The sequence below is a fragment of the Oncorhynchus mykiss genome, chromosome 7 (assembly GCF_057628025.1).
Source record: "Oncorhynchus mykiss isolate SJ-2025 chromosome 7, ASM5762802v1, whole genome shotgun sequence".
Classification (NCBI taxonomy): Eukaryota; Metazoa; Chordata; class Actinopteri; order Salmoniformes; family Salmonidae; genus Oncorhynchus; species Oncorhynchus mykiss.
The window spans coordinates 65,585,908-65,611,676 of record NC_143028.1 but is presented as its reverse complement, the minus strand read 5'-3'; the positions used below and the strand labels follow the sequence as shown (position 1 = coordinate 65,611,676).

Here is a 25,769-nt window from a genome sequence, read left to right as displayed (position 1 = left end):
TCTAGTGGTCGATAAATTATAAGTAAATAATCAAATGTTCAAGGACTCGAAGACTCGACTCCCGTTGAAGTAGTCCCGGATACATATTTGCACCGCATTACACAGTTTTGTTTAAAATATGATACAGTATGTCCTAATTGTAGAGGTCGTGTATATTATGACAAAAGCTCTTATATAGTGCGGCCCTTGTTCGTCGATGTGAATCGGAATGATTAGCTTTTAAGATAAAACCTAATAAATATGTATAGATGTATTATAGGGCTAGGATAAAGGTTTACATAATTAAAAACCTGCCTAGGTTCTTTATTGGAATAGGCCTATACGAGCCTAAAATAATTGGTATTGCCCTTTTAAATTTAAAACATAAACGTCAATATAAAACATATAAAGGATTATTATTCTTCCGATACACACCGGCAAATGGATGGATTAGGTATTGTCAACAGGGTTGTTGTCTCTAGTGTGTGTGGGCTGGTTAACACTGGGATAAAGTGATTAAAGTTAACGGTAGAACTAATACAATAATTGGCTTATGGAAGCACTTCTCAAAGTGAGAGGAAGTTATATTATATATTTCTATATAAGCTATTTATGATACCTTTTATTTTATTGATCCTAATGATATAGGCCTAGGTGTAAAACAGCCGAGGTGATAGAGCAACGACCCTGGAATAAAAAACATAATGTGTAGGATGGAGGGAGGGTTAGTTTTACAAGTTTACTCGCTCCTGATTGTCAGTACTGTATGTGTTCTTGGCTGTCGTGCGGTGGCTGTGTCGGAATCGATTGTGAGATTGAATTTGAGTATGCCTTCCCATTGCGGTCGGCTCTGGCATAGCCATGGCACGATACAACAGGATATAATGTGATACCTAAGACGAATTTTTCCTTGCAGTCATTAGCGGCCGTTAGAATCTATGTTCCTTTTTCCTTCTTCCTTTTTTTGTCGAGATATAACAGGATATAATGAGGACTACATGAAATATGATTGCATGTAATGGACATTAAAAAAGGACTGGTCTTGTGATATATCAACACAGTCTCACAATCAATTCGTGAATATATGTACAAAATGCATTTCAGCAAATTTCGTGCGTTTTTGTGCGTTTTTCTGGGCTGGATATATTTAGGTCGTTTTCTCTTTTTTATTTTGTTTTACGAACAACTGAATCCAATGAACTGAGCAGGCTGGGCTGACATGCTTATAGCCTTGCTAGGACTTTGAAATATTAGCATGCATGTATAAGATTGCGCTGTTATTATTTATATTCATATTAACTATTATTATTACATTTTTTTCCCCTGACTGTTTAACATGTTATTTGGTTAGTTCTCTTTGGCATCCTCATAGATCATTATATTATCATGGGACTGCCCATATTTCCCTCAGCCTCTGGCCAACGCCAATTGACGGCCAAGGGTTTGCCTTAGGACGCAAAGGTGCGCCATGAGTCAGGGAGATTGTCTTAGTGACAACAGACCTAGAAATGGGGGGAGGTTTTAGTTGGTGGAATATTAGGACAATTGGAGGTTTACAAAGTTGCAGATACAGTATGCTTAACAGTGCAAATTATTATGGTACAACTATATAGACACTAAATCATCATGGTGCTTTTGAATGGTAAGTTTACAAACATTGGTTGTGGTAAGTATAATTGAAACTTGGGTATTATTATGGTAAGTGGGGAAATAAGTATAGCAAGTAGGTTATAATTGTAATGGCTTAGCAGATCATAAACAAATAAGATCAAATTTTGCATGGCTAAAAGTGAAAGAATATCATATCTACTGTTTACAGGAAACTCATTCTACAAATATAGATGAGGTTGGGTGGGAAAAGGACTGGGAGGGAGAAATATATTTTTGTCATGGTCAAAGAAACTCAAAAGGGGTGATTACATGAATATAACTTTTGATCCGATTGCGCAAACAGATCCGCAAAGAAGATGGATTATTTTAAATATTCTGTTGTACCAAAAACAGATCTGGCTAATTCATCTATATGGGCCAAATAAGAATGATCCACACTTTTCTAAAATGTGTATAATAATCTTTTTAGCTCACAAGCAACGAAATCATGTATTATTATGGTGGGAAATTATAATACGATTTTAAGTACCTCAATGGATCGTAAAGGAAATCATTCTACAAGCTATCACCCTCAAGCACTTAAGGAGATTACAAAGATCATGGATACATTATAACTAGTGGATATATGGAGGTTGAAAACCCTGACCTAGTGAGATATACATGGAGGAGGCTTAATCCAGCCAGCCGTCTTGATTACTTCCTAGTCTCGTTCTTGCAAAAAAAACTATTAATAGGAGACCAAATGTGATCGGACCACCATCTAATTGACTTCCATAAAACTCTTATACAATTTCCACGTGGACGGGGATATTGGAAAACTAATCCAAGTATGTTGGATGACAATTTATGCTTAACTAAGACAAAATAATTCAGAATTTACTTTTTTTGTACAACATAGATACAGTAGATCCCCTTACTGTATGGGACACTTTCAAATGCACTTTTAGAGGCCATTCAATACAATACTCATTAAAACAAAAGCAGTTGAGGTCAAAAGAGATTAGACTAATAAATGAAATAGCGGAAGTAACAGCGCAGGTAGATGGTAATGGAAACTGTACTATAGAGGCACAAAATAGGTTAGAGGAAAAATAAAAGAAATTGAGGTGTTTATTCAAGAACGATCAAGCGTAATTGTGACGATAGTTATAAGGCGTGTACCAAGATGCAGCGTGGCATGTTTCCATACTTTATTTTGCAATAGAAAACTTTAAAGAACAAAACAACAAAACGAACAAACGAAACGTGACGCTAATATAATGCTCACAGGCAACTATACATAGACAAGATCCCACAAAGCACAATGGGAAAATGGCTACCTAAATATGATCCCCAATCAGAGACAAAGATAAACAGCTGCCTCTAATTGGGAACCTGGCAAAATGCATAGCATATAGAATAAAAAAGGTTATACCAGATATTGTTCACCCTGATCAGACAGTTTTTTTTTTTTTTTTACATATATGACAATTTCGTGAAACAATTTAACATTATGAAACACTGAAGATATCAGGTCTGGTCTTCATAGAAGATTTTGAAAAGGCATTTGATATAGTACGATTAGAGTTTATATATAAATGCCTGGAATACTTTTAATTTAGTGAATCTCTAAGACAATGGGTTAAAGTTATATACAGAAACCCTAGAGGTAAAATTGTAAACAGTGGTTACTTCTCAGAAAGTATTGAGCTTTTAAGAGGAGTAAAACAAGGCTGTCCGTTGTCTCTATATCTATTTATTATGGCCATTGAAATGCTAACTATTAAAATTATATCCAACAAGAACATCAAGGGGATAGAAATCCAGGGGATAAAAACAAATGTGTCAATGTATTCTGATGACTCTAGTTTCTTCTTAAGTCTGCAATCTGGATCCCTGCACAGTCTCATTGAAGATCTTGATCACTTTTCTAGCCTCACTGGATTAAAACCTAATTATGACAAGTGTACCATATTACGTATTGGATCGTTAAAAAATATATGGTTTACACTACCTTGTAGTTTACCAATAACATGTTTGAATAGTGAAGTAAACATACTTGGTATTCACATCTCAAAAAATATATATTAACTTACCACAATTCATTTCAATGGAAAGTTAGCACAAATAGATATGATTTTGCAACCATGGAGAGGTAAATACTTGTCTATTTATGGAAAAATTACATTGATTAACTCTTTGGTCCTATCACAGTTTACTTACTTACTAATGGCATTGCCTAGTCTAGATTATTCGTTTTTAAAATCATATGAGCAAAAAATATTTCATTTTATTTGGAATGCTAAGCCTGGTAAAAATAAACCTGCCTAAGGGACATGTCTCGCTCCATCCACCAACACCACGTTGCACCACAGACTGTCCAGGAGTTGGCGGATGCTTTAGTCCAGGTCTGGGAGGAGATACCTCAGGAGACCATCCGCCACCTCATCAGGAGCATGCCCAGGCGTTGTAGGGAGGTCATACAGGCACGTGGAGGCCACACACACTACTGATTCTCATTTTGACTTGTTTTAAGGACATTACATCAAAGTTGGATCATCCTGTAGTGTGGTTTTCCACTTTCATTTTGAGTGTGACTCCAAATCCAGACTTCCATGCGTTGATACATTTGATTTCCATTGATAATTTTTGTGTGATTTTGTTGTCAGCACATTCAACTATGTAAAGAAAAAAGTATTTAATAAGAATATTTCATTCATTCAGATCTAGGATGTGTTATTTTAGTGTTCCCTTTATTTTTTTGAGCAGTGTATATATTTAAAAATTGGAGTTAGGGTGGTGAGTTTTTAATGAGTGTAGGGTTAGATGGTAGGGTTCTGGAGATTTATTTCCTTGATTTTGTAGCAAAGTATAAGGGAGGTATACTCAGTCCAATAGGTGGCGGTAATGCAACATTTATTGGATGCCAACCGCGGTTAAACATCATCGAAGAAGAACACCTACTATGTGAAGTGCGCGTGTGCATTGCATCAATTATCCCTTGCACTCCTAAACAACGCTTTTTGTTGTACTTTGGCAATGAGTAAAGTCTACAAAATGCAGTCCACTGGGCTTCCTCTCATCACTATTTTTGGTCGTGAGTGGAAACGCCAACCGGATGCTTCACGTTTATACATCCGGTAAAATATCTGGCTCATTGGTCTGTCTGTGAAAGAACTGTAAACGCTAAGGCTACCGTGTCTGACTTGGACGCTGTATTATGGAAGATGAAGAGGTTTGCGAAAGTTGGGAGGAAGCTGCAGACAGCGGGGTGAGGAAGAAAATCGATACAAGTTTTTTTATTTTTTTTTAGGCCATGACCTGTGTGTGTTTGACCTGTCGAACATTCAATGCCTTATGAGGAATCTGAAGTGAGCAGCCTGTCACCATGGCTGAGCCAGGCTCCACTAACGGTAGCTACAGGCCCAAGTTTAGCCGGGGTATTGTGTTGCAAAGGCCTGGCCGGGAGAACATAACGTTAGCTATGTCATATGTTTTTTTTGTAGTCGATGAGTGGAGAAAGTGAGTCCACAGCCAGCTGTTGAAGTTAAATAGCGGCAAGTTAATATTATGAAATTAGCTAACGTTAGCTAATTGGCTAGCCAGGTTGTGGAAATTGGCTAGCCAGGTTATGGAAAGTGTCGCTTGTACTACCATGGTACCCTGGCAGTTGGTTATCGGCTACAGTAACAAGCAAGTTACTGTAGCCGATACTGTATTCTCTCAGGTTAAAATCCGCTAATTGGCTTAGCCAAAGTACAATTTGCGACTATTTTCAAATTTCAACACAATTTTGAGTACTGGAATTCAACGGAACTAGTTAGCATGCCGTGTCAAATCATGGCACGTCAAGTCTCCTGTCACCTACCCATTCACCCACAGCTCATCACAAAAATGTAACGTTGTCAGTCTCTTGCTCTATTATTTCACTGAATAATTGAATGAAGACTTAAAATGTATTTATTTTCCTGTTTCTCAGGAAATTGTGAAAAGACTTGAGGCAAAGTTGAAGATAAGCCAGAAAGCAAAGTGAGTGAAATAAAATCTTACTGAAAACAACCATAACGTTATGGCTATACAACACAACTTTTGATTTGTTGATTAATACAAACTCTGCCCCTTCCCTCAGGAAAGCAAGCATCAGCTCAGGTAGCTCCCCCATACGAACTGCCATGGTTATCCAGGATGAATCTCTACCTGCAGCCCCCCCACCTCAAATCCGAATTCTGAAGCGCCCCTCAAGTAATGGTTCCTTGGGGTCCTCTGGTTCATCCAACCGCCCCACCCAGCAGCCGAAGTCACTGGCCCAGCGGGAGGCAGAGTATGCCGAGGCCCGCAGGAGGATTCTGGGTAGTGCTAGCTCTGAAGAAACGCCTCAGGACAAACCCAGGCCAGAAAGGTGAGACACCTACACTCAATGGTAGATAAACATATTACCTAGCCATTTCTCAATCACTTATAGTATATTTCATTGTCTCTCCCCGTTAGACCAGTGCGAGTGAGTGCCCAACCACCACAACCAGAACTGGTTAGTCTGAACAATCACGTTATCCGCCAACCCACAGGCCCAGACGGTACCTTAGGCTTCCGTCGCTACAGATAGAGGAGGATCCATCGTCTCTTCTTGGGGGCATGGTGTGCAGAGGACAAAGGGGAGGTAGCATGGTGCGTGAAGAGCAGAGTGGTGGGATGAAATGTAAAAGTTGTGGTGATGATAGATGGTCAATAGAGACAAATTATTGGCTCGCAGAATGAGTTTAAGTATCCCTACCACCCCTTTCTGCTGACTGTTGGCACGCCTTTTGCCCTCTGCCCTGTTTCTAGCCTGCGCGGAGGGTTGCAGGGAGATTGCTGAGGGTTTGGTCAGATCTCCTGTCTGTCCCACACTGACCAGGGCTTTGCCTCAGGACTCCATACACTGTGATATCTCCCATGATGCACCCTAAGCTTCCCAATGCCCCTCTCAGTGCCCCTCTTCTGTTGAGGACCAGGGTCTTCCAGGGTCCGCGGCATGCCCGCCTTGCCCTCCAGGTGAATGACAGACTGAGTCTGTGGGACTTCAAGGTGGCCAGGGGAAAGTACCTATCGACAGACATGCGTGGATGAGGGCCATGGATAGAGCAGGGGAGTGACAAGGTGCCACTACGACGTGTTGGCATATTCAAGCAATAATTCTGAAATCAATATGAAAACGCAGCTTCTCTAGCTAAACTGCCATCTGCCTGGGCAGTATATGTTAATATTTGTTATGTTTTTAATTCAATTTTTAATAACTTTCCTGGTTTGTTTTATTTTCCTGTTTTTAAAAACTGGGCAGGAACTGAAGGGTGCATTTGGAATTATTAGGTTAATGTCTTTCTTGCATCTAGATGCTTTTGTTTATTAATCTGTTTTTAAAGTGGCAATGATATACAGTAGAAGAAAAACAAATGATATAATATACAATTTAGTGACGCTGAATGTTTTTATAGGATCTTATACACATGGTCATTGAAAGTAGTAGCCATTATTAAAATATACTAAGTATATGTTGAGATTAGAATAAAATACTGTATTTTATAGACAGCCAAAAAAGTCATCCTGAAAAATATTCAAACTGAGTGGCCTTGTTGCTTCTTGTGCAGAGAGATGACCAAGAAAGAGGGGCCACAGATTACAAGGAGCATAAGTAGGCCAAAGCCTCTTATTTTTTTTTATTTTTTTTGGTGATTAAGAGTTGTTTGAATAGGAAGCCATTGGCTGGAGGAGTGTTTTAAGCAGTGTCTCTATTCTGTCCCGTCTTTCTTTTTGTCCCTCTCTAGGGTTGCCTTATTTGGAGAGAGGATGATAAAGACAAGTTGGAATAAAGACTACAATAGAGTGAGAGAGAGATTGATGAGGATGTTGCAATTTGCTTGGTTAGAAGGCAATGTTATTAAGTAGAGTGCCAAAGTTGAACAGAAACCCAATTTTCCCCAGCGGAGGTGGGACGTCATAGCTTTCAATCTGTCTAGTTTTGTTAATGAAATGACAAACTACATCTTGGCTGAGTTTAAACCATACTAAATGTGTAAACTCAAAATGCCTTAAATTCTTTGGTTTCATATTGGACCCCACAGTTACCAAGGCACCTCAGGTTAATGCTCTTGGATGCTGTGATTTGTTTAATTTTTAAACCTAATTTTATGTTCTCACCTTTAACTCCCTTTGCCTCTCATGTCTGTTATTTGGCCAGCCTAAGAACCCCAGGAAGGTGGTTTTGTTGGCCCCTCTCTCAGGGAGGTTTTAATGCTGGACAAGCTAAATCGTGGGTCTGCTCAACTGTAATCCCAGAGATGGTGACTGACTGGACTTGTTGTATAGTCTACTTTGTGAAGAAAGTCACATACGGTAACCTCTTTTGGGTATGATCTGGTTCTTATTTGGAGTATACCTAAAGTATGTTATCTGGGCCACTTGAAAAGTAATTTTAACCTTATCCTTTATTAGGATTATTGATCAGAGTTGGCTAGACAGTTGAAAGCAATATGGTGGTGAAACGCAGGTGTATTGTACAACCCCCTGAGTGCAGTTTCCACACCTGCCAGATCAGAGATTAGCCTGGAAAAGGAAGGGAGCAGACTAGCCATGGAGGATTCTGATCCTCCTGATCAGTGTTGGGTTTAATTCAGAAAGTGAATTAATGTAATTATTTAAGTCCATATGAATTGTAAACTGAATTGACCTCACCCCTGCATTTGAGCCTGCGCAGCTCCAGTAACCATCGGTTATGGGTGACAATGAAGAGATGAGGATCTTCTGTCATGTGGAAACATGGAAAGACAAACAAATCAGCCTGTAATGATTTATTTTTTTTCATGCCCTTTAATAAAAACCTATTGACAAGCGAAACACAAAATTGCAAATACGTTTGGTGTACAGCATTTTATTTATAAAATGGGATATGTTCATGGACTAACATACCTTAAGGGAACATTTCGGCATTTCGTGTATGATCAGTGAGAAAGTCCATATTGCAAATGTACGGTCCCTTACCCGACGTCCGAAATCGTTTGTAAAATTCGCGGTCGGCGTCGGGACGTGCGGTAGGGCCGGACCTACCGGGAAGTCGTCGAATGAACTTTGTCGGACTTTCGGTTCCCGTTTAAAAAAAAAAACAAGTTTCGGACCGTTTTTCCGCCGTCCCGGACACTCCCACCAGATGGCATACGGAATCATATGGCAATTTGGCAAAACATCACGAATCGCGACGGGGCCTTATCTCAAAAACTGAAAATATTTCGAAGCCGAAACTTGGCGAGCGTAGGGTTGGCGTAACGGGCAGTTGGCCCCGAACGGGATGGCGTCTAGGCCTCGACGGTTTTTGAGCTACGGCCATTTTTCTGGGATTAAAGGCTTAAAATGGAAGTAGAGAAATTATTTTTCCACTTCGGGTCAAAGCCAAGGAGCCTCCGGTGTCAATAAAAAAAGAACCAGCCATTTATCTATCGTCATTTAAGAGAAACGGAACAATGGCAAATTGGTGATGGTCACAAATAGGCGTTTTTTTTTTTCAACGGTTACAGATCCAGTTGCAGGGTGTTCATACGAATCTTTTTAAAGTGTGCTGCGGAGCTCTGCGACATTTCTGTGATTTTCTATGATTTTCTGAAATAACACAATAACCGACCATTAGAATAGTAGGCCCAAAATGAAGCCTGCCCCACAATGTCATTTGCTTTTGAGTGACAGTGAGAGAACCGTTAGGGTGAGAAGAAAAATTCCACCACATGAATGTTCCTAAGATCCTCCCGATCTCAACAAGCCTAACCTTGACCGTGTGGCATTAACCCTTCACAGTAAAACAGGGTTTTTTGATCTCACAGATTACAGTGTCATCTCTCCCCATAGGAATACATTGCCTGCACCCCTAATTTCAACCTGAGGCCTATGTGGGTTATGAATGCCGTATGAACCTGTCTTCGGTACCAGTCCATCAGGCCACTATGAGGTCTACCTGTGTCGATTCTAAGCTTCCTGGACCAACCGGAAGTGGTTAAAATGCCCCTAAAAGTGTTTACCCATACACTGCATGCAGTTTGATAGACATAGTGCATTCAACCCTGTGTAGATCAGTCAATTCTTAACGTAAGGACTTAAAACTCAGGATTCTGTAACAGCATACCCCAATGAGGATATGTGGTGACTTATAGCTTCCTGTGCCAACCGGAAGTGCCATAATTGGTGTCTCAGGGGCTGTTTCGAAGGGTTAAAAAATTCAGATCTGTCCAAAACTTCATATATGTGATTAGGCAACCCCCATGAACTGTAAATCAGTCATTTTTCCCAAAAAAAATCAAAGGAAAAAAAAATTGCACTAAAACACAACTTGGATGGAGGGACGTATTGGGGTGCGTAGAGACAGACAGTGGCTCCAATAGTTAGCTTTGTTCTAGCTAAAAAAGAACGGTCGGACCTAGAGTTCCGAAACTTTAGAAACCTGTTCTAGACCTCCGGGCCATGGTGCGTGGCGAGTTACGTGGCTCTAGACGGTTCTCGGACCGAGAAACAGCCTCGTACATTTGGAATAACTTCAATTCATTTTTGCATCACGAAAATGACGACGTTTAGAAAAGTCTCAGAGACGCAAGGCTAGGTGCGTTGAAACCGGCTCGGCCCATAGAGACGGACCCCAAAGTTTCTGTCCGATATCTCATTCAAGGACCCCGTAGCAAGTCATGGAAAATAGTGGATTTTCAGCACCAATTAGGGTTTTTCTCGGACACCAAATGACCTATCGAGCCGAAACTTGGGATTCGGGGTCGCCTCAGCTAGGCCAACACATAACATAAGAAATGGACCCGCAGCTAGAACGTAACTACGTGTTTTATGGTTTTTTTATGGTTTGTACCGAAGGCGTTGTGAATTTTGGGCCAGCTCTGAAGTATGTAATAGTTGGCTACTAAACGAGTTGGAAAAAGTGGGTTTGGTGTCAGTTTGTATCAGTTTGGTGGTCAGAATGATATCTAATTGACTGATGGACTCTTGTCCACTTGACTCTTGTACATTTGCAATATGATTCTATAGTGAAAAAACATCACCAAAAGCGACATTCTGAAATCAACCCAAACGAGCGATTGAGATGACCCAGAATCACTGCAAAGCCATCCCGAGTTCATCGGGCCAGTCAATTTCACATTCCTGCAGGATTTTTATAGCATGACAAATTCGTGATGGTACCTGCCCATTAAAACATATTGCAAATGCACAGTGACTTTGAAAAAGTAAGAAACAAAAAAAAATACATCTAAAATTTTTTGAGCATGACAAATTCGTGATGGTACCTGCCCATTGAAACATATTCCAAATGCACAGTGACTTTGAAAAAGTAAGGAAACAAAAAAAAATACATCTAAAAAATTTTGAGCATGACAAATTCGTGATGGTACCTGCCCATTGAAACATATTGCAAATGCACAGTGACTTTGAAAAAGTAAGGAAACATAAACAAATTCGATAAACAAATTCGTGATGGTACCTGCCCATTAAAACATATTCCAAATGCACAGTGACTTTGAAAAAGTAAGAAACAAAAAAAAATACATCTAAAATGTTTTGAGCAAGACAAATTCGTGATGGTACCTGCCCATTGAAACATATTGCAAATGCACAGTGACTTTGAAAAAGTAAGGAAACATAAACAAATTCGATAAACAAATTCGTGATGGTACCTGCCCATTAAAACATATTCCAAATGCACAGTGACTTTGAAAAAGTAAGAAACAAAAAAAAATACATCTAAAATGTTTTGAGCATGACAAATTCGTGATGGTACCTGCCCATTGAAACATATTGCAAATGCACAGTGACTTTGAAAAAGTAAGGAAACATAAACAAATTCGATAAACAAATTCGTGATGGTACCTGCCCATTAAAACATATTCCAAATGCACAGTGACTTTGAAAAAGTAAGAAACAAAAAAAAATACATCTAAAAAATTTTGAGCATGACAAATTCGTGATGGTACCTGCCCATTGAAACATATTGCAAATGCACAGTGACTTTGAAAAAGTAAGGAAACATAAACAAATTCGATAAACAAATTCGTGATGGTACCTGCCCATTAAAACATATTCCAAATGCACAGTGACTTTGAAAAAGTAAGGAAACAAAAAAAAATACATCTAAAAAATTTTGAGCATGACAAATTCGTGATGGTACCTGCCCATTGAAACATATTGCAAATGCACAGTGACTTTGAAAAAGTAAGGAAACATAAACAAATTCGATAAACAAATTCGTGATGGTACCTGCCCATTAAAACATATTCCAAATGCACAGTGACTTTGAAAAAGTAAGAAACAAAAAAAAATACATCTAAAAAATTTTGAGCATGACAAATTCGTGATGGTACCTGCCCATTGAAACATATTGCAAATGCACAGTGACTTTGAAAAAGTAAGGAAACATAAACAAATTCGATAAACAAATTTGTGATGGTACCTGCCCATTAAAACATATTCCAAATGCACAGTGACTTTGAAAAAGTAAGAAACAAAAAAAAATACATCTAAAAAATTTTGAGCATGACAAATTCGTGATGGTACCTGCCCATTGAAACATATTGCAAATGCACAGTGACTTTGAAAAAGTAAGGAAACATAAACAAATTCGATAAACAAATTCGTGATGGTACCTGCCCATTAAAACATATTCCAAATGCACAGTGACTTTGAAAAAGTAAGAAACAAAAAAAAATACATCTAAAAAATTTTGAGCATGACAAATTCGTGATGGTACCTGCCCATTGAAACATATTGCAAATGCACAGTGACTTTGAAAAAGTAAGGAAACATAAACAAATTCGATAAACAAATTCGTGATGGTACCTGCCCATTAAAACATATTCCAAATGCACAGTGACTTTGAAAAAGTAAGAAACAAAAAAAAATACATCTAAAATATTTTGAGCATGACAAATTCGTGATGGTACCTGCCCATTAAAACATATTCCAAATGCACAGTGACTTTGAAAAAGTAAGAAACAAAAAAAAATACATCTAAAATTTTTTGAGCATGACAAATTCGTGATGGTACCTGCCCATTGAAACATATTGCAAATGCACAGTGACTTTGAAAAAGTAAGGAAACATAAACAAATTCGATAAACAAATTCGTGATGGTACCTGCCCATTAAAACATATTCCAAATGCACAATGACTTTGAAAAAGTAAGAAACAAAAAAAAATACATCTAAAAAATTTTGAGCATGACAAATTCGTGATGGTACCTGCCCATTGAAACATATTGCAAATGCACAGTGACTTTGAAAAAGTAAGGAAACATAAACAAATTCGATAAACAAATTCGTGATGGTACCTGCCCATTAAAACATATTCCAAATGCACAGTGACTTTGAAAAAGTAAGAAACAAAAAAAAATACATCTAAAATATTTTGAGCATGACAAATTCGTGATGGTACCTGCCCATTAAAACATATTCCAAATGCACAGTGACTTTGAAAAAGTAAGGAAACATAAACAAATTCGATAAACAAATTCGTGATGGTACCTGCCCATTAAAACATATTGCAAATGCACAGTGACTTTGAAAAAGTAAGGAAACATAAACAAAAAAACATCCCAAAAAATGTTGGGTAACCAGCTGCATATTTTAGATCACAAGCTTGAATTTTGAGCATGACAAATTCGTGATGGTACCTGCCCATTAAAACATATTGCAAATGGACAGTGACTTTGAAAAAGTAAGGAAACATAAACAAAAAAACATCCCAAAAAATGTTGGGTAACCAGCTGCATATTTTAGATCACAAGCTTGAATTTTGAGCATGACAAATTCGTGATGGTACCTGCCCATTAAAACATATTGCAAATGGACAGTGACTTTGAAAAAGTAAGGAAACATAAACAAAAAAACATCCCAAAATTTTTTTTTTGGGTTACCAGTTGCATATTTTAGATCACCAGGTGCACATTTCAGGTCACCAGGTGCACATTTCAGATCACCAGGTGCACGGAGGAAAATATTTACTTTTGACTTTGACTTTTGACTTCCTATGACATCATATTGCAAATGGAGAAAACATATGCCTTATGCACAAGTAAAACAAAAATAAATATGTAATACAAGTTGATCAAGGTATAGTTTGAGCAAAGTAAAGTTTGAATTTTGAGCATGACACATTCGTGATGGTACCTGCCCATTAAAACATATTGCAAATGCACAGTGACTTTGAAAAAGTAAGGAAACATAAACAAAAAAACATCCCAAAAATTTTTTTTGGGGTTACCAGTTGCATATTTTAGATCACCAGGTGCACATTTCAGGTCACCAGGTGCACATTTCAGATCACCAGGTGCACGGAGGAAAATATTTACTTTTGACTTTGACTTTTGACTTCCTATGACATCATATTGCAAATGGAGAAAACATATGCCTTATGCACAAGTAAAACAAAAAGAAATATGTAATACAAGTTGACCAAGGTATAGTTTGAGCAAAGTAAAGTTTGAATTTTGAGCATGACAAATTCGTGATGGTATCTGCCCATTAAAACATATTGCAAATGCACAGTGACTTTGAAAAAGTAAGGAAACATAAACAAAAAAAATCAAAAACATTTTGTTGCACATTTTAGATCATCAGTTGCACGGAGGAAAATCGTTACTTTTGACTTTGACTTTTGACTTCCTATGACATCATATTGCAAATGGAGAAAACATATGCCTTATGCACAAGTAAAAAAAATATGATAATAAAGCATGACTAAAGTATGTTGATAAAGTTCTTATACATGTGTTATTGACACAAAAATCGAAAGAATTTTGAAAAAAGGTCAAGAAAGCACTTTTTTAAGGATGTATGAAGTTTTTTACCAAATTTTGACATTTTTGACTTTTGACTTCCTATGAAATCATATTGCAAATGGACAAAACATATGCCTTATGCGCATGTACTTAAAAAATATATATATATGATGACAAAAGTATACTCATACAGTTCTTACACATGTGTAATTGACAAAAAACTCGAAAGAATTTCGAAAAAAGGTCCAGAAAGCACTTTTTTAAGGGGTTTTAAGTTTTTTTTTTTTTATTTCATTTTTCAAAATTTGGCTTTTGGATGTTGACTTGGGTGCCATTTGCAATATGAAATGCCCCGGTGGAACGCACACGCCCCCTATTGGAATTTTGAAGTGTTACAATTGGCAATTGCCATATGGCATTTGCAATATACTTTGCATGAATCAACGCCAAATTGGGTGGTATTGACCATCGTGTATATGGTTTGTCCAATGCCAATATACCGCCATTTGTTTTACAGATGCCATGTATAGCTGAGAATTTAACCGTAAACGGCCCATAACTCAATGTCTACAGGAAGCATTTCAAATACATTTTATTACAGAATTCTTAATCATATGTGAATGACATTCTGCACAACTGACACATTTAATTGCATTTCAGAAATGCTTAATGTGACCATGGTTGTCAATGTTAAGTGCCCAATGAGCTGTGCTTTTGAAGTTCTATTCAGGTACAAAACAATTGTTTACTTTCAGTTAGGCTAATGCTTGAAATTATTCAAATTTAAACCTTGGCAGTAACAACTCCATGTATGATTAAATGTTCCCTAATTTTATTGGGCTGTTGTGGCTTTCAAATTAGATTGTTTTCCTTCATAGAGATCTTTCCAGTGAGAAAATAGCCTTTAATACAGTAAGCACTTGACATGTCTTGTTATTACAAACCTGAGCATGATCTATAAATGTCTGTCATCCTAATGTATGTCTCCTTGGTTGTAATTTACAGTAACTGTCCTGTCTAGCCTGACTCTCTCTAGCCTAATGTCCTGGATATATTGCTTCTGTTATTTTGTTTGAATAAACTGCAGTAATTAGAGAACTTATTCTGAGAACGTTTAGCCCCTTTAAGACAAGGATGTACATTTTTATTTAGGCAAAAATAAACTCCTATCCACTTCTGTGCCATGCTCAGAAAGGGTATGACAGTGTTTTACTATGGAAAGGTCCTCCTAAAAGTGAGTAAGATTTTCTCAAGCAGCACTGTCATGATTCTCCCTTTGTGTTCATCCTCTTATGCTCAGTTAACCCTTTACATTTGCGTGAATTGGCCTATAGGGCTACAGAATAAACATGAAGAGCATATGGATAACGATGGTAGCAATTAAAAGGGAACCGTTTGGAGGTTATGGGAAAATAATTAGACTAAAGTTGAGGACTGAATCCAAGCATTACACTTGATTTTGTGAATTTTACATTTACTGTACTTTTTTCACTGCATTTGTTGATAACAAAATCTGAAAATACTGGATACATTCAGTAACATAACAATATTCATGGCAATTTGGGGTAGGTGCAACATATGACCCCAAAAAATTACAAGAGTTTGAGTGAGAGGTCTAAATGGTGTCTCCAGGTGACGCTCCATCATTATTTGATTGATGGCTCATTCATCACAACCCACTGATATTGCCAACTACTTTAATTATTTTTTCATTAGCAAATATAAGCATGACATGCCAGCAACAAACGCTGACAGTACACATCCAAGTATATCGTACAGTACAGTCACTGTGGGGACGACGTCCTCAATGCACTTATTGATAAAGCCAGTGACTGATGTGGTGTATTCCTCAATGTCATAGGAAGAATCCCGAAACATGTTCCAGGCTGTGATAGGGAAACAGTCCTGTAGTTTAGCATCTGCTTCATCTGACCACTTTTTTATAGACCGAGTCACTGGTGCTTCCTGCTTTAATAGGTATGAGGAGGATACAGTATCACACACATACTGTTGTTTGCGCATTCCAAAAAATAGTCCATTATAAATCTCAATCTGGTTAGGTGGGCATTATTTGAAAGCATGTTCTATTGCCGACATGGCCAGCTAAGTTACAAAATATGATCTTACAGTGTTAGGCGTTCACAAGGCAATTCAGAGAAGCAGATCATAAGTTTGGTGCGCATAGAATAGTCACACGTGCATTCAGGTGAGTGTTCCCCACTGTTGGTATAATTTCATTATTCCAATATGTTTTCATTAATTGAATTCACTTATTCTATTTTATGAGAATTTGTAAGATTCTTATTTGCATAAAATAGACAGAGACCAGTCTTATCAAAAATAGATAATAGTATTTATTCTCGGAGCGCACTGCCATGTAACCACGAACAACAGTTTATATACAAAATATGACGTCATAGGTTATAAAATATTCTTTCTCCCAACAGTTCAAAAGTTGATTCGAGATAAACCTTCTTAAGTCTTCATCCATCACCATTCAGCAGACAGTTCCAGCTAATGGAAAACCTGAGAAAACACACACTGCCTTATCTGAACATTCCAGAGCTAAGTTGAGTCGGTTCAACCATAGGTTATCGACCCTTTCTCCTTACTTAAAGAACCCCACTTCCAATCTTCTCCAACCTGGCTGGAATGGTATTTATTTCATGTAATTACCCCCCTGTTTCAGGCTCCACAATCCCTCACTTAAGAATTCATATTGTTAATCAGATATAATAAAGCAGAGTATAAGTTGACTTAGTTACAGTTCTATTTAAAATGGGGATATTGTTTAGTCATTTATTCATAAAATTCCTAACACCCACAAATGTTTAATTGAACCTTTATTTAACTAGGCAAGTCAGATAAGAACAAATTCTTATTTACACTGACGGCCTACACCGGCCAAACCCGGACGATGCTGGGCCAATTGTGCAACGCAATATGGGACTCCCAATCACGGCCGGTTGTGATACAGCCTTATAACTGTACATCAAACATAGTTATCAAAAACGTTAGCACTAAGTTTCATGAGTTTTATGATATGGAAAAGTGAAGTGCACATTTGGATGTGTGTTTGGCTTGCTTATATGACATCAAAGCGGTATTTATCATCCTCAACATCTCATCTTTCAAAACACATCGAGTCCTCTTTATTTACAACATTTCCCTCACTCAGACAACAAAGCATTTGCAGGTTACCTAAGTAGGTAAAAAAAAATGTTGTAGTATGACTCCTACAAACGTACAAAATCAGCAGGGGATCAAATACTTTTTTCCCCTCACTGTATGTTGTAAACTTTCATTCATTGGCTAGGTTGTAGCAACCTCATGACGGTTATAGGGAAAAGTCGATGTTACATTGAGCTGAGTGAATGGAATATGAATGAGAGTAATCCAATATGCTGTAATAGAAATATGGCCATGCTCATTAAAACAAATAATCGTCCTCCCTCAATTTAAATGGCACAGACCACCACTGTGTTCAACATACTCCAGAAGTATATGTTGAGATGTCAACAAATCGCTGATCAATATTAAATCCTGTGGATTGCACATCCTGCATTACTCATTCCAGAATGGATGCAAAGCCGCTGACTGGGATGTAGAACACAAGTCTTTACTGGCTTTTTCACAATTGCCCTGTACATAAAAGACTTTGTAAGAGCCACAGATTGTAGCACCAGCATGTACTTCTGCATGTACCGATGGATGGAAAACGGAAATGTGTCGGACCACTGCTCTGGCCGCACGTAAAACAGTATGTGGAGATTGTGAGAAGAGGAGAACAAACCAGAGAGAAGAAGGAAAGAGAGATTAACTCATGGACAGTCAGAAATGTGAATAGCAAGTTAAATTTACAAACAACTTGTTCAGGTGTGTGTTAGAGAGAGAGTGTTTAACTCCTGGACTTTCAGACACAAATAATACACTTGTTATGTATTATTTTTTTAAACGTATTTTTCTCTGTATCTGTTAAGGTATTGCTATACAAAATGTATTCATCAATGTTTATTATTTTAAATCAAACTATATTGTCTGAGTCATAAGTTGTAAATAAGCTTTGTATTATTTGACACATTGGTTAGTGTCAATACCACATTTGTTATGTTTATATAGAGATGCCACCAATTATTGGTCATGGAAATTTGGTTAAAAGTCATGGAAAATTCCTGAAACGTCATCTGTCAGAATGTGTATGAACCACGCTTGTGCTCTGACGTCCTGTATAGCATGTTACTGTACAGCCAATGCGTTGCAATTTAGGCACTTATCAGTGTCCCAATCTGTCATTTTTAACCCACACACCGGTACGCTATGGCCTCGATTCAACTAGATCGAGGCTTTGGGCGTTAACCTGCGTTTTGCCGGTGTAACTGCAATATGAGCTGACAAATCGGTGAGCAGCTACTGTTGTGTGTCACCAACATCTCCCTTCCTTATTATCGACAACACGTTAGAGGTTGAAAAATGGCGATAAAGTGTAGGCTCTATTGATGTTAGAAATAACGGCAGGCTAATGCATGTTTTCATGTTCATTTGGGATTAGGGGATTTATCAGTAAAATAAATAAAAAATACTTTCAGAATACGATACTTGTTTTACATTAATAATTACAAATATTTCACATTTATGTATAAATTAACGTATCAGTAATTGAAGTGTAGACAATAGAACATCACACATTCAAGTGTTTAAATTTGTAACGTGGCTGTACGGGACTTGTCGGATATAAAGTAGGGTGTGGTTTCGTTGCATCCAATGCCAGCATCTGCAAAAAGGCAACACAAGGAGCCGCTTGTGGATTTCACAGCTCTTAATGCAGTTCCAACTCGACACCGCCAAAACAACTGCTATGCGGATGTCGGCAAACGCGGCTCTGCTAGAATCTAGCCCTATGTTATTCTTACAAGTGAAGCGTTTACTACAAAAAATGTCAACAATGTGGTTGTTCTCCTCTGTGACTTCGCTGGTGCCGTTTTAGATGACTTGCTGTTCTGAAGCATTTCACACACATAGGGCACTTATATGGTCTCTCCCCTGTATGAATCCTCAAATGTGCTGCTTGGGATCCACTGTGAGTGAAGCATTTACCACATTCTTTGCACTGATACGGTTTCTCTCCAGTGTGCGTCCGCATATGTATGGTCAGGATTTTCTTCTGACTGAAGCATTTGCCACATTCTTTGCATTGATATGGTTTCTCCCCTGAGTGAGTCAGCCTGTGACTGGTCAGGGTTCTCTTCTCTCTGAAACTCTTGCCACATACATTGCAACAATATGGTTTCTCCCCAGTGTGAATTCTCTGATGTGTTTTTAAAATGCTAATTTTCAGAAAGCATTTCCTGCAGACGGGACACCTGTGTGGTCTCTCCCCTGAGTGAGCCGCCCTCAATGGAACTTTCAACTCTTCCCTGGTCTTAATAGAGCTTTGTACTTTATTTGTCCATGTTGTCTTTGATTTGAGTGGCTGTAACTGTGACATTAGTCCTCCACTGTCCACCCCATTGCCACTGTTCCCAATATGAGCTGCAGAACGATCCGAATTTACTGGAGAAAAGGGATTTAATTCATTGTTTGGTTCATATACTCCATAGCCCTCCCCATCAAGTTCTGTTTTGATGGGAAGAGAGTCCCCCTCTCTGTTCTCCACTGTCTGGTTTTGGTAAAGATATAAGGGCTGAGGAGGGTCCTGATCATAGTCACTTTTCACACAGGGAAGAGAGAACATGAACTCTTTTATATCAGACTCCAGCCCCTGAAGCTGCTCTTCCTCCTGACTGGTCCCAAACTCCTCCTGTTCCTCTTTAATCTGAGTGGGCTCTGGGTCCTCCTGGCCCAGACTGGGGCTCCACTCCTGCTCACAGTGCTGCTTCTCAGCAAGAACCTCCTCTTCAGGGACAAGGAGAATGAGCTGCTGGGTGTCTGAGATGATTGGATAACTAATTAGTCATCAATAGAGAGTAATAGTAATGGCATCTTTTTGTAGGCACTAACTCCGCCATGGTTAGTTGGATAAAACCTATGGGAAAATTAATGGAGTTTTTGTAGGGGCTTTGGGTAAATGCAGAAAATAAGGTCAGAGGTCAACACAGGCTTAGGAGATCTTATGTTTACTTCTATGAGATAATCTTCATCAGCGAACATCACTTTTTGTGCATTTTGAAGCATTTATGTAATAAACCCCCCCAAAGTGTTCATAATTCATAAAGCTCATGTTAACTGACTGATATTATCTCAAATAACAAAACATACGATCTCCCAAGCCTGTGTTAACCTCTGGCCCTATTTTCAGCGTTTATCCCAAAAGCCTATTATTTCCCCATAGGAATGGTTCAACGAACGGGACCGGTTTTTAGGACTACAAGCTGGTGAACGCTGTAGTTCTATGTGCCAAATTCAAATTAACATTCATTTTCAGAAAAATATCTACAAATCGGTTGATTGCCAGGCCTGGCTGGTTCAATCACATTAATTGATCTAGCGGCGGTCATTACTACCAGAGCCATCTATTAAGTACATATGGCTCTGCTCACCTGGTCTCTGTATGTCAGGTTTGCAAACCAAATCCAGCAGCCTCCGTAGACGTTCAATCTCCTCATTTGAACGGGAGATTTCTTCCTGGTACTCTGCTATGGTATTTTCCACAGCCCCAAATATCTCAACAGCCACCGCTGTTAACCGCTCGTTTAGATAATCCTGCAACAGCTGCATTTTAGACATTTTGAGGGGATATGACGAACAGAATAAATTAACACGTTTATGCTATGTGCTGCTAACGTGGTGTCTATGTACCTAGCAAGCGACCATCCTTTCGAGACAGCAAAAGATAGGCTACTTTCCCCTTTTGTGTCAATAACGCGAACGTATCGGTAAACGAGGTAGGTGTCGCCGCCTGCTGTACTGGAGATGTTGCGCATTTGAATTGAACGATCTCCACCTGGCACCAACATGGGAGTCCCAAAGAATATGCTAAGAAATTACACCAAAAGTTTTGCTGTAATGGGAAATATCCTACATCTCAATATAATGTGTCTAAAGGTAAAGTTTGAGAAACTCAATTATAATACATAAAGGTACATTGAGAAACTACTTTTTTTTTTAAATATAATTTGAGCCCTGTTCTATTTAATAAAAGTTGTATTCACATTCACAAGTAGCATAACAATAGAAATCTATTATTTCTATGAGCATAACTCCAGGACTGTATAAAATTATTAAGGCACTCAGATTAGGCTGTAGATATACCATACACACTCTGAACAATATCTACCCAGTGGTCACAGTTTAGCATTTTGAAGACAATTTAGAGTTGTGAATCTAATGATATTGTTTGGAAAATGCATAATAAAAAATAACAGGTTGTTGTTTAACAATACCGCTCTCACAGATTATTAAAACCCTTTCCTACAGTCAAATGACCAAATCAACCTCTAGTGGCCTCATTGGTGGAATAATATTCATATTTTAATAATTGTATAATTAATAGACATTCTTTTTTTTAAACAGCCAAAAATACGGTGTTTATGTCAAACGGTTTTGTTATTTTTCAGGCTTCTGTGATGTACACTACCATTCAAAAGTTTGGGGTCACTTAGAAATGTCCTTGTTCTCCATGAAAACATACATGAAATGAGTTGCAAAATGAATAGGAAATATAGTCAAGACGTTGACAAGGTTATAAATAATGATTTTTAATTGAAATAATAATTGTGTCCTTCAAACTTTGCTTTCGTCAAATAACCCTCTGTTTGCAGCAATTACAGCCTTGCAGACCTTTGGCATTCTAGTTGTCAATTTGTTGAGGTAATCTGAAGAGATTTCACCCCATGCTTCCTGAAGCACCTCCCACAAGTTGGATTGACTTGATGGTCACTTCTTACGTACCATACAGTCAAGCTGCTTCCACAACAGCTCAAAATGGCTGAGATCCGGTGACTGTGCTGGCCACTCCATTTTAGACAGAGTACCAGCTGACTGCTTCTTCCCTAAATAGTTCTTGCATAGTTTGGAGCTGTGCTTTGGGTCATTGTCCTGTTGTAGGAGGAAATTGGCTCCAATTAAGTGCCGTCCACAGGGTATGGTATGGCATGGCGTTGAGAAATGGAATGATAGCCTTCCTTCTTCAAGATCCCCTTTACCCTGTACAAATCTCCAACTTTACCACCACCAAAGCACCCCCAGACCATCACATTGCCTCCACTAAAAAAATTGTTTTTCTTTAAAAAACAAGGACATTCCTAAGTGACCCCAAACTTTTGAATGGAAGTGTAGATACATCTGTCTATTTGACAATTTAAAACACAATACAACCACACATGGATAATGCATTCAGTCATCGAGGATGCCACAAAAATCAATGTGATGATGTTAAATCAAGTTGAATCAAGGAAGACTAATGGGATTTGCAAAGTCATCGATATTAGGGAATTTAGTATTTTTTTCACCCAACTTTTCACCTAAATCCAATGACAGTGAGAATTTTTTTGTTGTTGATTCCAAACAGCTCTTTGTTCAAAATGCTTTAAAAAAATCAACCTTGACCCATTAAAAAATAGCACATGCCCAATGTAAACCCCAAAAGGTAGGCTACCATTATGTCGATCGTGAAATTTTTCAGAACAAATTATTAGATCGCCTGCAAAAAAAATCTGCGTGGACCAGATTGACGTGTTCTCCCCACTATTTATTGTTTCTGCAGAGAGGATTCAGCTTCTTTGATAATTATTTTAACTTATCTGCAGAAAACTTCTGTTTTGAGCTCAAAAAGCAGTAGTAACAGAATGCAAATCAGGGAGCCAAATAAACAACTCGTTCAACAATGCGATTCGGTTCCCGACGTTCATCAAAAAGATCAGTTCAAAAAGAGCCATTCGTTCATAAACGACACATCACTAGTGGGGTGTGATGCAATTTGACTTAAAAAGAACAACAAGTCATGAAATCTGATGTAAAAGTCCTCAATGTATGTTCATTTTATATCTGTCCAGTTTCTCTCCATTCTACCAGGTAGCCTGGTATGTCAGCCTTGTGCAACCCACAGAGTTCAATGGGAGCTCATTGTGGCAGTGGCTTTGATGCTGACATCATGGAGGACCTTCCTGGCAGTTAACCTTTTATATTATTACCACGTTATTAGTTTCCACACCCTTGCTTCAACCTCTTAATGTTCTTTTGAATTGAGGAAAAGGTACATTTTTGCATTTTTGATGAATCTTCTAATTATATATAAACGCAGTCAATGTTTTAACGTTGTTCTCATTGACTGATCTGTCTTACAGATAAAAAGCAAGAGATACCTATTTAAGTTTTCCCATCTTTCATTAAGTAGCTGAGATATGAAGAAGCATGCTTTTGTACATACACATTATATACAGTAATGTGTGCTCCTAAGTCATGTATGAATCGAGACTAATTTAATATTTCAATCTATTCCTACAGTGACGGAGAAAGATCGGACTGTCAGAATGACCCAGCTGTTAGAGGAAAAGTGTGACACCCTATATTTCAATAGCACACTTTGTCATGATCATATTTTATGTTCTAAATCTGGTTGATTTTAGTTTTAAAAAGATGTAAGACAGGCAGAAAGGCAGTTGGCGAACCTGAGGTCCTCTCATGAGTGTTAGGAGCTGAAGGTAAGCAGTCATAGAACTCTTCTTACTAAACCCCTTTAGCTAGTTACCCTGCCCTCTACTGTATATGACCAATGCCATGTCTAATATACTGACATTGACTACGGAAAATACTATTTTGGTCTGATGATAATGAGCGATGTTGATGAGGTTCATATTTTCTCTGCCAACAGGTGAGACTGAGACTGAGTGCTGTGCCATTAAGGAGCATTACGGTGGGGATGTCAGGGTGCCCAGTGCCACCAACACCACCATTGAGTCACAGTTTGATCAATGTATAAAAAGCTTCCAAACTGTTTATAGACCTAATAAGCATATTTGTCAGGATTGTTAGAGGGTAGAAATATGTTAGGTTATTCTCAACAAAATGTATTATTATACTGAACAAAAATATAAATGCAACATGCAACAATTTGAATGTGTTTACTGAGTTACAGTTCATATAAGGAAATCAGTCAATTGAAATACATTTATTAGGACCCATTAAATGGATTTCACATGACTGGGCAGGGACGCAGCTATGCGTGGGCATAGGCCCAGCCACTTGGGAGCCAGGCCCACCCACTGGGGATAATTATTTTTTCCCCACAAACGTGTTTTCTTACAGAAATACTCTTCAGCACCCACCCCCCTCAGACGATCCCACAGGTGAAGAATCCGGATGTGGAGGTCCTGGGCTTTCGTGGTAACACGTGGTCTTTGGTTGAGAGGCCGGTTGGACGTACAGCTAAATTCTCTAAAATGACATTGGAGGTGGCTTATGGTAGAGAAATTAACATAAAATCTCAGACAACAGCTCTGGTGGACATTCCTGCAGTCAGCAAGCCGATTGCATGCTCCCTCAAAACTTGAGACATCTTCGGTATTGTGTTGTGTGACAAAACTGCACATTTTAGAGTTGCCTTTTATTGTCCCCGGCACAAGGTGCACCTGTATAATGATCATGTTGTTTAATCAGCTTTTTGATATGCCACACCTCTCAAGTGGAAGGATTATCTTGGCAAGGGAGAAATGCAACTAGGATGTAAACAAATTTGTGCACAACATTTGATAGAAATAAGTATTTTGTGTGTATGGAACATATCTGGGATCTTTTTTTATTTCAGCTCATAAAAACACTATACATATTGTGTTTATATTTTGTTCAGTGTAAATTACACATTTGCAAAACCACAAATCTCAATGTGTGACCACGAAATACAAAACTCACTTAGTTCTGTTATCATTATAATCCCATAATGATCTCTGTCACTTAATCCAAAAACATGCCTAAATGAATACCCAGACACTGATGATTTATGGTTGATGAGAAGCACATTTATTTATTGATAACATGGTGGGGATATTTATGATGTGGAATATATTACCTGAATGTGTATGTATACCTTTTCATGAATTTATTGGCGTAGATTGTACTAGATTGTGTCTAGTTGTTTTCTTTTGTTTGAGTTCTATGTTATTCAGTTCGGTTAATTAGACTTACCTTTTTGTTCATCGTCCTGTTTATTTGATTTTGTAAATAGTTGTACAGTTCGCCTGTTCTTTATCCTCACTTTGCAAATAAAACGCCTCACACTAACCACGTTTCCATCCAACCATTTCATGCAAATGAATTACATGACACATGGAAAAAATGGAAACATGAAATTGTACAATTTGATAAATGCCAACAGACAAATTTGTTCGTTCGACATTGTAAAATAAATTATGCGAGAAGTGGCGGTGGAAATGCATTTATACGCAAATATTTATATAATAACCATCAAGTAAACTTGGAG

The 25,769-nt window shown here is 38.1% G+C and overlaps 2 protein-coding genes and 1 long non-coding RNA gene across 6 annotated transcripts; 2 read left to right on the top strand and 1 right to left on the bottom strand.

Annotated features, from left to right (window-relative positions):
• Positions 1 to 4,507: 4,507 nt before the first annotated feature.
• Positions 4,508 to 8,446, top strand: LOC110528404 (SUZ RNA-binding domain-containing). 4 transcript variants are annotated; one of them, XR_016497402.1, is made up of 5 exons: positions 4,508 to 4,840; positions 5,549 to 5,598; positions 5,699 to 5,968; positions 6,058 to 6,234; positions 6,394 to 8,446. XR_016497402.1 is itself a non-coding variant. In XM_021610446.3 (4 exons), the coding sequence occupies exons 1-4, from the start codon at positions 4,790 to 4,792 to the stop codon at positions 6,170 to 6,172; spliced, it is 486 nt and encodes a 161-aa protein (XP_021466121.1). In that variant the 5' UTR covers positions 4,508 to 4,789; the 3' UTR covers positions 6,173 to 8,446. The 4 variants fall into 4 exon arrangements, 2 of the variants coding, with proteins under 2 accessions (XP_021466121.1, XP_021466120.1); XR_016497401.1 differs by having other exon boundaries at positions 4,515 to 4,982; XM_021610446.3 differs by having other exon boundaries at positions 6,058 to 8,446.
• A 9,906-nt stretch (positions 8,447 to 18,352) lies between these two features.
• Positions 18,353 to 22,485, bottom strand: LOC110528403 (uncharacterized). The gene is made up of 2 exons (XM_021610444.3): positions 20,893 to 22,485; positions 18,353 to 20,281 (listed from the first exon to the last, which is right to left on the bottom strand). The coding sequence occupies exons 1-2, from the start codon at positions 21,077 to 21,079 to the stop codon at positions 19,293 to 19,295; spliced, it is 1,176 nt and encodes a 391-aa protein (XP_021466119.2). The 5' UTR covers positions 21,080 to 22,485; the 3' UTR covers positions 18,353 to 19,292.
• Positions 22,014 to 25,570, top strand: LOC149982637 (uncharacterized). Its single transcript, XR_016497409.1, has 2 exons — positions 22,014 to 23,994; positions 24,165 to 25,570. It is a non-coding gene; the product is annotated as an uncharacterized LOC149982637 (long non-coding RNA).
• The last annotated feature ends 199 nt before the right edge of the window (positions 25,571 to 25,769 follow it).